This window comes from Falco rusticolus, chromosome 2 (genome assembly GCF_015220075.1).
Source record: "Falco rusticolus isolate bFalRus1 chromosome 2, bFalRus1.pri, whole genome shotgun sequence".
In the NCBI taxonomy this organism is placed as follows: Eukaryota; Metazoa; Chordata; class Aves; order Falconiformes; family Falconidae; genus Falco; species Falco rusticolus.
This window is the reverse complement of record NC_051188.1, coordinates 79884197-79896568: the sequence shown is the minus strand read 5'-3', so window position 1 is coordinate 79896568 and position 12372 is coordinate 79884197. Positions and strand designations below refer to the sequence as shown.

The window sequence follows — 12372 nt, the reverse complement described above, 5'->3', positions numbered from 1 at the left end:
TCACGGTTGCACTGTGGATGCCTGCCAAAAGCTCTATTGGTGTCCCGAAAGTGGGTGGCAGCTGGTCTTTCTCACAAAACACGCATCAGCCAAAAAGCTGTCTTCCTGCCCAGGCAGTGGTGACCAGGGGTTCTCTGCCAGCCTTTATAAGAGATCCGTGGTCAAACAAAAGATGTGATGCCTTTCAGGGTGGCACCATAAGGTTGTCAAGCACCAGAACAGGCTGCCCAAGGAAGTGATTGAGTCACCATCCCTGGAGGTATTAAAAAGACATGTAGATGTGGCACTTAAGGGCATGGTGTAGTGGTGGACTTGGCAGTGCTGCATTAACAGTTGGACTTGGGTCATTTTAAAGGTCTTTTCCAACCTAAATGATTCTATGATTGTATGATACTGGGGAAGGGGAGCTGTGCTTCTCCCTGTTCTACAGACCTGGTCAGAAACTGAGAGCAGAGCTCTTAACTCCCTCTTTTTGTCATGCTGGGCAATTTGCTTAATCTCTGAGCCTCTCTTACTGTACCTGTAATGTTGCTCTCCCTGTACTTGGTGGGTTTGGCAGATCAAGAGCATTGTTAAGGCTGTAGTGTTGGTCCATCTTTGTGCACTAAGGAGAGGGAACTAGCAGCAGGGAAAGAGGTAATGAAAGCTTCTGACTGCAGCAGGTAAAAATGCAGATAGGGCATTCTCCAGTCTTTTCTTTTATGCTGTTGAGCTCCTTGAAGACATCAGCACTTGGTCAGAAGACTTACTAGGTGAGTCCAGACAGGGCTGGAGTGAACTCAGGAAATGGAGATGTCGGAAGACAGCTGCCGTAGGGCTGCACGCACAGCTTCCCTTCTGTGGGTGGAAGGCAGACTGAACACTTTCATGTTTTCACTGGCTGATCTGCTTTGCTGTTGAAGTTTTAATATCATTGCAATGTTACAAAGATGGGGGCATTAAAAAACTACCCATTTCCTATCGGGAAGGTTATGAGTATGCCAGTCTGGCCTTGAAAGAACAAGTGATCATTGAGGGGATGCGCATGTGCTCATCTCTTCTGCAGAAGAAAATGGAAATAAGACTTTCCTTTCTTAAAGGATCTCTTGCTAGAGCCACAGTATTGTTAACTCATATTCCAGTTACTTCAGGTCATTTGATGTCTCCTGATACAGGAGTGGTGGCTGTCTGCTATTGAAGAAGTAGCAAGGGGACACACACCTACCCCAAACCCAGATGGCTGTCTGTCTCCTGAATCACTTACAGCCGTGGTGTTTCCAAACAGCTTCCAAAGACTGGATGGGTACTGCTGCATCTGGTAACCTGTAAAGATCCTAAAGCTCTCTAAGACCCTGTGTATACTCGGAGTGAGCAGGACAGCTGGTTTGTGGTAGTTTACTTGTTCACAGAGTAGAGTACCTGATTAACATCAAAATTTTCCATTCTCGGGCTGCAGCATAATGGTATCCTGTATCTCAGCTCTTGCTGAGTAGTCAGCCCTTGGGGCATCTCTCTCTGATCCACCTCACACCTGCCTTTTAGCTTCATTTCTGCTTCAGACAAGACTCAAGTTAATTAGATTCTTGCATGCATGATACTCTTTAAATATCTACATGAGTGCTGACACATACTGTAAACGGCCTTAGAAACTGTAGCTTCTAACATATCTATGGAGTGAGTTCAGCTCAGGCTGTCTGGGGATTAATTTCACTCCCTGGCCTTCAATCCTGTTCTGTAGGAGTTGAGAAATAGTTTAGGTCTTGGGTTCCCTGTGGAGGTTGATCTAGAGATGTGAGCCTTGCCTGTGAGGCTTTCTGGATCTCATACCTCTGTCTGTGTCCCAGTCCCCTTTGTGTCTTAGGTTTAAGTGACTTGTAAATTGTTTCTGAATTTTCTGCCTCGTGCTCTGCAAGTATGACAGAAGTTAGGCTTTTCTAGTTAGACTCTACCCACAACCCCAGCTAGTTACGGGAGCGTTTCCTTTTACAGCAAACATACATTCAAGCTACCAGAATTCCTTTCTTGAAGATGGGCAACTCTTCCTATTACTTATCTCCCTCAGACTCTTCAGAGCAATGTTCAGTTGCAGTTAGAGAAGCAGAGTTGCCATTCTCCTGTCCTGTCTCCCTAGCCTGCATTCCTAGAAGAAAGACTTGAGAATGGGGTCAGGTTGGCAAAGAAGTTGCTGTCATCCTCTGTTTTGGTCATTTTCTGCTCGCCCCCTTTCCTTTGTTCCCCAGAGATCTTGCCAGTAGAAAGATGCACCAGCTTCCTGAGGCCTGATTTGGGCTTGTAGGTGGGATCATGGGGGTGTCCTAAACTGACCACCTCTGCCCCCTATTTTGCTGAAGATGCATGATCTAGGGCTGTAAGCATTGGTTGGATGTTCTGGGTGGTGTGTCAGGAAGATAATCGGTATCACTGAAGGAGCTTGTAGATCTGAGGTGTTTCTGTTGGTTCTGAACGTGACAAGTCACTTGTAGGCCCTTGACCTGTTTCTTAGGTATAACTGTAAGACATCACAGCTGCTTTTATGTCTCTGTTGAGTGTGTAGTAAGAATTGCCATTGGAGGACAACCAAGTCCATCCTAGGATTTTGTCCTTCTTCAAAACGCTAAGATATTAGGTTGACCATAGCTGGGACTGATTCTCTACTACTAGCATGATTAGAAATTGACTGTATATATGCATATCTATTTACTTTAGGCTGGGTGGGTATGGGGTTATGTAAAATAATGCCTAATAAAATGATTTGAAGGGACTTATTGAACTGGAGCTTGTGTTCCTTCCAATGAGAGATGTTGCTTAAGGTTAGTATTTGGCAACAGGATTTTTGTTGGCAGTGCTTGTGATTTAGCTTTTTTTCTTTCTCTCTCCTTGTTTTTGTTCAGAGTTCTAGCCCTGTTATCGAAGACTTGATCAAACAGCAGAGTATTGCCATTCTAAACACATGAGAACCTCACAGCTTAATTGAAGGCAATAAGTACAGCTTTTCCTCAGTTTCTGCTGTTTCTAGTTCAAGAGGTGATGGGTGTTGCTGTAAGTGCATTGGTAGATTTCTTTTGCCTTACAGTGGAGGAAGTGAGATTGTCTTGCCCAATTTAGAGGGAATCTTCCAAAAAGCAGCTTTCAGAGAGCCACATTAATTTCTTTCCTGCTGTTAATACAAAGAACAAGTACTTATTTTTTTTAACCTCTGAAACTTATTGCCAAAAATTTTTCTCCCTTTCTCCTCAATTTTAGCACCTTCTTGAAGAACACTGAGAATTGATGATTTAAAGCTTTTGCACTCCTGTTTTATGAGAGCCTAGCAGATGAACAAAACCTGTTTCCTGTCTATAGCCCCTTGCTGCTTTCTTCCTGCATGCTGAAATGGTTTAATCTTTTGGCAGCAAGGTACTCGTATTAGATGGACATTGTAAATATTGTCAGTTACCTGTGAGCAGAGGCAGTTGGTGTCTATGTCCAGTATTGCCTGCCAGCTGTCTGAAGGAGCATGTGGATGTGGCTTATGGGAAACCTTGAAACTTCTTCAGTTTTTGTTTTTTTAAAAAGTGCTGATACTCTGAATGGCACCTTCCAGAAATAAAAATAAAGGCTGGGTTTCACTCTGGAACTGGAAGTATGCTAATTTCTAGTAACAAAAACTAGTTGGTGTTAGATTGTATATGTTTATGGAATGTTATCTTTCTTGGACTGCTGTCTCTCAGTCTAGTCCTGGTCATTAGTCTAGGATGGGATGTAGTCCATCTTGGCTCTTTTGCATGTATTAACCTAAATAAAGTAGAGTCATATCATTTTGGTGGCATGGAAGTCTTTATATCCAGAAGGAGAATTATTTTAAGCCTTAGTCTGGACGGCTGGTGCTTTCAGAGGCTTTTTTTCCTAAAGGAAGGCAGTTTAAATGCATTAGGTGTTTTCTTTGAAACAGCATGCAAGAAAAGAATTGCTTGCTGTGTGCAAGGCAGTAGTGGTTTGTGGTGCATGTTAACCTGCAGGATCAAATGTTAAAGTTCACTGATCCTGTGATTCAGATTTTCTTCCAGTGTGTCACCAGACCATTAATTCTGCCTGAACTAAGCTGTATCTGTTCTGTGTGCATTTGTCAGAAGGAGGAGGATGAGGCCAGGGACCCTTTCTGGGCCTAGCACAACTCAGTAGTGGAATGAGCTGAATCTTGCTACAAAACGGTGATGAGAAAAACAAATACTGGGGGGGGGGGGGAAACCCAACCAACCCAGACTTTTGTCTCAAGTGGGAAGGAAGCAGGCAGGCTCTATGAACAACTGGCTGGAGTAGGAGAAAAGAACTATGGTTTCAGTTTTATACTCATTAATTTCTGAAACAAAAAGTCTCCTAGACGGCTTCGTTGCTTCCTTGTGGTTGAAGTGTTTGCTGCATATCAAGCATCACTATAGTTGTGTATGCAACACTAATTCAGTTTGGGCTGGAACTTGAGATTTTTGTCTCCTCAAGGGTCAAGAGGCTTCTGCAAATGTTCCTGTATAAAGCCTTTTTCCAAGTTGTGTGCAGGGTCTTTTGGTGATGGCACCACGAAGCCCTTTCATCTCAGTGTCTCTAGAAGTATATATCCTGTGAAAAACTGAGTATTTCATACTACTTTGTGTGGCTTTCAAGCTTACAGATTTACAGACAGCACAATAGAGATGTTTTCTGCTTGCTTTATTGGATCTGAGTTGTGGAGGGAAGAACAGATTCAGGAGACCTTCCATTGATCTTGCACAATATCTCTGCCGTGTTATTATTTTTGGTTTTAATCCTGTTTATACAAGTCATCTTCACTTTGTTTTGCAGCTTCTTTTTTTACCTGTGATCATGGGATTTGTGTTTTGCCCCTACAAGAGACTGTTTCCTGATAGTTTTGTTTTTGTTTTTGTTTTTTTTCCTAACTTGCACAATCTGCAGCTTTGAAGGCTGTCCCAGTCTCGTGACCCATAGTACCTGGTCTCCTGAAGAAAGTCCAGTCTACTGTGCTGTCACCTTCACCAAAGAGCATGGAGAAATTGATATTAGAAGGGCCTGTTTCTGTGTCTAAGGTACTCATTGGTCTTTGGGGACCAATTTCCTTCTTTCTGTCACGAGAATTTGGGAGAGCCCTATCTGCTTTTGGGGGGATTTCTATTTTTTTTTTTTTTTTTTTTTCTGAAATGCTGTAGAGGTAGGTGCTATTGAAACCAGTGGCCTTTCTGGAAGAATTCTCCATCATGACCACAAGTAGTAATGCAGAGTCTTTTGGTACCATTTCCTAATTAGCCAGCAAGTAGTCTTACTCTGTTGTTCTGCTTGGAATGGGGAGGTTTCATTTCAGAGAGAAGTTTTTTGGGGGTGTGTGGGTGTCTCCCATAAGACTAGCCCTGTATTCTTTATATTTATGGAGGCTAGTTATAATAAGCACATGCTTCAGTATGTTTTAAATTATCTTTGTGTAGGGCACTGTATTGAGTCTTTGCACTCAGCATTGCAATGCAAGGTTCTTACCTTGGTGATAAGGATTTAGCAAATCAAAATTATGTTGAACTGCTTTCCCATCTTCACAGTGCTACGGAAACATCAACTGACTGTTAAAACATCCATGTGTTGTGACCTTTTTCATATAAAGGGAAAAACAAGACTGGGACATTTGAGGATGGGATTCATTTAACAGAGAGAGGCTATGCTTTCTCTTGTAATACCTGGGTCTCTTGTAGTCAGTGGCAGAACCTGTTCTTGGGTGTTAAAAGCTACTTGTCGCGATTGCAGCTTTTAGCTTATGGGCAATACTGCTTTCCTGAAAATTGCCACCAAGGTAGTTGGTGTTCATCTTCCCTCAGAAAAACTGTGTGCTGAAACTCTAGACTGGAAATAGACACACATATCTATTTATCCCTTCACCAACATGTCTCTGTCCCTTATTCTCCATAAGAGAATAAGGGCTCTTTATTAGTAACATGGTTTTTAGCTGTTTTACCGGGGAGCAGTGACACGAATGGCTGATGCAGTGCAGAACTTGAGTGTCAAAAGATGGTCTGATCCTGTTAGAGGGGCATGCAAAGCACATTGTCTCTCCCTGCCACCTTTTTTCCTTTTTTTCTTTTCCTTCCCCCTCTCCCAAGGATGGAATGCCTACACTTCCTTCCCAGAAACCAGATATGAACTCATGCCCTCATGCACCTGGCAAATATTTTCTCCCTGGTGGGGTGGACAATGAGAACTGCAAGGGTAATGAAAAGGAAAGGGAGTGGATCCGTCCTGATACACCTAGCAGATGCACATGGAAGCTTGGGAAACCCCTCTCTGCCTCCCCTCATCGTCATACCACTCTGTAAGTATTTTTTATTTGCTGATTAAGTACAGTACTAATCCCGGTTTCCTCAGAGCCATGTAGATTTAACAAAAGATGACCAATCTAAATTGATGCTGTAGATGTGCTGACGGTTCTTAGTTTCCACGCATAAGCAAAGCTAAGAATCCAGATTAAACATGCGGGGGCCTTCCAGCCATGTAGTTTCACATTTTTGGTGCAACTAAGTTCATGTAACCTGGCAAGCAGTTCCCTGACTAGATGAAAGATTACGCTATTAATGCTTTTTGCTTGCAAAATAGCTGACTTTGAGCAGTGCTAAGCTACTTCACGTCAGAAGGAAGTGCAGAACACTTAATTCTTGCCTCAGTCTTTGGGTTGATATCTGATTAATCCTTGTTTTGGATCAAGGACTTGATGTTTTGTGAATTTGTATCTGATGTGCATTCTTTTAGCCTGATTACTTTAAAATATTTTAGCCTGATAAAGGGGACGGAGAAAGCTGATTGAATTAAAAAGCATCAGAAGTACTGTGTTACTTTTGTATGACCTGCCTGTGGCCCCTTCTGTCAATACATTGACTTTGTTTGTATGTGTACCAGGCCAGAGCCTCTGAAAATCCTGCCAAGCATCCTGGATAAAGTTGGCAATACACCTTTGGTGCGAATCAACAAGATTGGGAAGCAGTATGGGCTGAAGTGTGAACTCTGTGAGTACTGCTGCAGGAAGAAAATTGAAATAAGAAAACACTGTTTCAGAAACTTGGGTAGTCCTGGTTAGTAGTATCATGTAACCTGGTTGTAGGAGTGCAGGTGCCCTGCAGAAAATGGTGAGGAAAAGTTCCTCTCTTTCTTTAGCAGATTTCCAGTTTTTTAGAATTTAGTCATCTAAAACATCTTTCAATTTTTACTTCCTGAGCATATTTCCTGCCACTTCTGTTTTTGTAGAAAAAGTAAAACTTTTTTCATAGAAAATATTTTTAAAACTTTTACATAATTTTTTTGACTGCTTCTCACATTCAGGGTATTCATCGGTGTGTGTAAAATGCAGATCCGCAGTTACCACTAGAGACCACTGAAAATGATTAATTGTAATCGGTGAATTTTGTTTTAAACCCAACCATACTGGAGATATCTGGAGGCTCTGATCAGAGTCCTGAAAGTTGATGTTTTAACACCACTGAAGGGATTAATGCTGGGAGTACTGAAATAAAAGCATAGGCTGAACAAGGGGGAGAAACTTCCAGTTTGATCAGAAACTCTTTGGCTGGAGAATGTAGCAGGGAAGAGGCAAGACATGTTGGTAAATTCTTTCCCCCCATGCTCTTGCACTGGAAGAGTCCTGGGGCTTTTTATCTGAATGACTGGGCTTTAATGAAGAGGAAAGATGGAGGGAGAGGTAACATTTTGAGGAGATGGATAGAGTATGGCTTCTGTTGCTATGTTATTGTGATCTGTAATAGTGGAGATTGTTGTGAGCTGAATACCCATTTCTGGTGTTGTAAAATAGGGAGGTGAATTGGGAAGACACTTTAATAGAGTTGCTCTTGCAGATACGCTAGCAGCCTGTTTGGCAAATGACTGCTCTTTAAGAACACTGCTTGGTTTCTTTGTTTGCAGTGGCAAAATGTGAGTTCTTCAATGCTGGAGGCAGTGTGAAGGACCGCATCAGCCTGAGGATGGTAGAGGATGCTGAGAAGGCTGGGATCTTGAAGCCTGGGGACACAATCATAGAGCCAACCTCTGGCAACACAGGTAGGGGATGGGAAGACCCTAGCAAAGTGTGGGAGGAAAATGCTGTGGTGGTTTTCCTGGAAGAGGCAGTCTTGAGACTGGAGCATGGAGGCTGCCTGTGCAAGGAAGAAAGGGGATCTCTTCCTGCCCGCATGGTTTAGGGAGCAGTGCCTCTTCTGCCTCACGCAAGGAACAATTCTACAGTGTCCTATGCCAACCAGAACAGCTGGGGAGGGGGTCTGCTAAATTTGCAGGGGCTCTTTGCTTTAAAAGAGGAGAAGTGTTAGGCCAGTTTCACTAGGATCTTTAGGTCCTATTCAGGAATTAAAGTCTGACTGAAATTATTGGGGTGGGGGGAAAGCCCCAGAAGACTGGTGTGAATCTGGATCTTCCCCTTCTGTTTGGGAAGTCCTATGGTCCCTCTGTCAGGTGAGGTGGGCCTGGTTTGAGAAACAGCCTTTCCCATGTTGGTGCAGTTGAGATGGGAGATGAGCTGCATCCCTACAGCACTCTGCTGACATAGCCTTTGCACACCTAGATTTTTGACAGACTCCATTTCAGCCAGCATCTCTTCCTTGAAGGGCTGAAGAAAGGAACAGTCCTGCTAGTCAGGGGCCAGGGCAGAGCACCTGATGATCTGAGCAGACTGGAGTTGACTCTGGGCTCCTCTGTCAGAGCTGTCGTACTTCTGTTAAGCTGCTCTACTGGTGGGGAGTAAACATACCTGGAATGCTCCCCCTTGAGCTAGCTAAATATAAAATATACTGCCACCTCTGAGGAGGTTCCTGAGCTGAGCTAGAAGCTACTCTGCTGCCTGAGTATTCTGCAGAGATGTCTTGTCCTGTTCTTTAACTCTTTCCTGGGCATTTATCTGCTGTTGCCGTGTGATAGATGCAGGCCAGGCAGATCTTCTGTTCTTCTGATCCCGTCTAGCCTTGTTTAATGGAGGGGCTGGGATTATAAGGTGATCTGTGACCAGTTCCCCTGCTTTCAGCAGAAAACTGGGAAGTTTTATCTGTTGCCGTTTGCTCAGCAGCTGCTCTGTGTGTGTGGGGGCAACTGAAGCCCTTGTGACTGTGGCTATGCCTCTTGTGTGAGCAATGGCATGTAGTGGAAAACACCTATGTATTGCATTCCTCCACTATATGAAGTCATACTATGACATCCTGCTTTCTGGGTCAGCATCTGATAAATGATCCTCCTTGCCACAGAATCCGAAAGATAAAGAAGGCAGAACCGAAGGAGATACGGGACAATTACTTCAGAAAGATGTCTTTCTCCACGTAAAAGCAAAGACCAGGGCAGACAGTAACCTGAGAGAATTGCTGAGTGTGTTAAATGTGAGAGCTAATGTGTTACATTTTTGTCCTCTCTGCATCCCGCTTCTCCCTCAGCAAACACCTTGTTTTGATGTTTGTGTTTCCAGGTTAGTAGCAGTAAGTACAAAGTGTTAAGAGTTCAAGTCTCAAAATGCTTTCTTTATCACAGACCATAAGGGAGAGTGCTGGATGGCTTCCCTTCAGCCTTTGGCCTTAGTGAGGCCTTTGTCATCTTTTTTTTATTTAATATTATTTTAGTTGGGCATCCTGTTTATCGGTAGTACTGGGAAAAGTTTTTGTTGCCCCCCCCAATGCTTAAATACTACTTGAATTACCTGAGGTATGAGCTATGCTTTTCTTACAGAAACAGTTAAAGATATTTTTTTCAAATTTTTTTTTCCTACCCCTACACAATCCAGCACCATGTAGAAACAGCCAGCTTTGAACAAGCAAGTCTCTGTATAGGGTAAACTGCTTGTGAGGCATTGTTATGGGCATGTGCTGGTACTGTGCCTGGTACCCAAAACAGCAGGGGAGCTGCCATGCAGTCTGACCTCAGGCACTAACTTGATCTGTTTAGCTTATCCAGCAGAGAAGTGATTGATAATAGGTGAAAGCTTCTCTTCTATAGGGAAGGCACTTCTGAGCTTAACTCCTCAGGCGGGCAGACAGTGATGAGCTGGAAGGCAGAAACTGGGCTGGAGGTACAGATTTTTAATGTAGAAATGAGGTGTCTCTCTAACAGTCAAGGTATTTCACTGTGGTAGCAAGGTGACATAGTGCATTAGAACCTCAATCGCAAACATCATCTAAAATAAGCCTTTTTAGAAAGGGCTTAGTTTCAGCATATTACAAAGTAGGGCTTTAATGCAGAAATGAGTCAACAGAGGATGTAAAGCTCTTCTGACAGTATCAAAATGATTGCTGTAGTCTTGTTCCTTTCCCAAATTACTACTTTTAAAATGAAGCGGGTGGGACAGGAGGAAGGTGATGTGCATGTGGTAAAGGTAGCAGTTGGCACATGCTATGTTTCCCCACCCTTGGCTAAACTTTGTTAGCTGTGATTCTCGAAGAACTGGCAGCATCTGTAAATGCAGTTCTCCCCAGTAGCCAGAAATGTTCCCTTTGCCACCCCTTTAGAGACACTCTACTGAAGCCTCTGGTGAAAAGCTGATTAAAGCCAAGGCATGCCAAAGCTAGCATTGTGGGTTTTGTTCTTTGTTGCTGCTCACTGTATGCTCTACATGCCTTTGCTTGCTTCCAGGAATTGGGTTGGCCTTGGCTGCAGCAGTGAAGGGTTACCGCTGTATCATCGTGATGCCAGAGAAAATGAGCATGGAGAAGGTCAGATCTGCTTTTATTTTCCAGAATTTACAAATGAGCATGTTCACACTTGCAGAGCTCCTGGTGCAGATGAGTGCTGTGGCTTTAGGAATGAAGGTGGTAGGCTCTTGGTCTCCAAGTCATTGGCCAGGCAGATCTGTGCTGAGGGGCTGTTGCCAGTGCCCAGAGAAATTTGGGCTGGCTAGACATGGGCAGAAGAGGTCTTCAAGGCCCATCCCCACAGCATTCACTTGGAAAACTGTCATAACTGTTTTAAATACAAGTGTCAAGGGAACTTGAGATTCAACTAGCATATTGAAGTGACTGCCTGTCCCTCACTGAGCAGAGGAGGACAAAGGAAGGCGAAGCTGAAGCTTTGAATATCCTGTTCTGCACTGGGCTGAGCAAGGCTGTGAGGGAGCCTGCTGAGCTGCTTGAGTTACGCTGGGGAGTACTGGCAAGGATCTGAGTTGTGTCACCACAACACAGGAGAAGGAAAAGCCACCTGGGTAATATCCACTTACCTTCACTGTGGAAAGCACAAAACATCTAGGTCTAGAGCAAGCCCTGCCCTGTGGTGCCGTACCTCCAGCCAAAAGAAGAGATCCCCTCTTTGTTTCACAAAGGCAACAAATTGCTGTCAGCAAAACTGCTTACTCCAGTTCAAACTCTTCAGTGTTCCAGCTGAAAGGCAGTGGCACAAATAAACCCATGTCCTCTGAAGGCCTATACCCGTTGTTTGCTGTTGCCTCTTGTGGAGGAAGAGGAACTGCATGGCCATTGCCATGTGCCACACAGCACCAAAGGCCTCCCCCTCCCCTTTGAAGACAGGCTTTGCCTTAGCTCAGTGTCAAACTTTCTTGCCCTTGTAGCAGTTGAATGGTGCATAGGGCCTCGGTGGATCTCTTTTGCTGCCTGTGTCCACAGGAGGTGGTAAACATACATAATTTGCACTTAAACATAAAACAGTGCTCTATAGCACTGTTGGAGCACAGAACATACGTGACTGGTGGGAGAAGAGATGGTGTTTTGCCTGAATGGGGTTTCTTAGTGTAGTAATAGTCCCTGGAAGCCTAGAATAGAAACTGGAATTTGAATCTAGCTCCCAAGTAAAACTCAGTTAAGACCACATGTCATTAGGGATTTGGGTCAGTGATGTGAGGCTGGGGTTTTGGAGAACCACCAAGGAGGCTATTGCAGACCAGGTAAAAGGGAAGACTTTTTAATTTCCCTGCATCCCAATGAAGTCTCTGTGCTGGCAGTGCGTTTTGGGGTTTTGTGACCAACTTTATTTGCTGCAGGTGGATGTTCTGAGAGCTCTGGGTGCTGAGATCGTGAGGACACCAACTACTGCCAGATTTGATTCTCCTGAATCTCATGTGGGAGTAGCATGGAGACTGAAAAATGAAATCCCCAATGCACACATATTAGACCAGGTAAGAGCCAAGGTGTCAGAGGTGCAGGCATAGCATGAGAAGAGGTACTGCAGCCTTGTTCCTTAGTGTCTTTGATTGACTGTTCAACACCCTATATGTGTCTCTGGAGGAAAAGTTGTCCCAGGTGTGGAACTGTAGTTGAGTGATCACCTGCTGTAGGGTAGCAAGTTTTTGTAGTCACTAGACGGCAGCAACGAGCCTGTTTGCAGCAACTGCAGCACGTGGGTGGCTTTTTCCACTGAGTTGGCACTCCTGGGTGGAAGACTGAGTACAAGGGTCAT

General features: G+C 44.0%; 1 protein-coding gene across 11 annotated transcripts in view; it reads left to right on the top strand.

The window, feature by feature from the left end:
* The window catches only part of LOC119142990 (cystathionine beta-synthase-like protein), a 35601-nt gene that overhangs the window by 7848 nt on the left and 15381 nt on the right, over positions 1-12372 (top strand). For 8 of the 11 annotated variants that reach the window (XR_005102536.1, XR_005102537.1, XM_037376635.1 and 5 more), the window contains 6 exons: positions 4906-5036; positions 6093-6301; positions 6883-6989; positions 7900-8034; positions 10597-10676; positions 11957-12091. Coding sequence is in view for 9 of the 11 variants with exons in the window: in XM_037376635.1 (XP_037232532.1) it covers positions 4995-5036; positions 6093-6301; positions 6883-6989; positions 7900-8034; positions 10597-10676; positions 11957-12091 (708 nt within the window). In the remaining 2 variants the exon portion in view is untranslated. Of the gene's footprint in view, positions 1-2870; positions 3019-3041; positions 3376-4905; positions 5037-6092; positions 6302-6882; positions 6990-7899; positions 8035-10596; positions 10677-11956; positions 12092-12372 lie in introns of those variants that run through there. The other 3 variants (XM_037376634.1, XM_037376639.1, XM_037376641.1) reach the window with 3 other exon arrangements.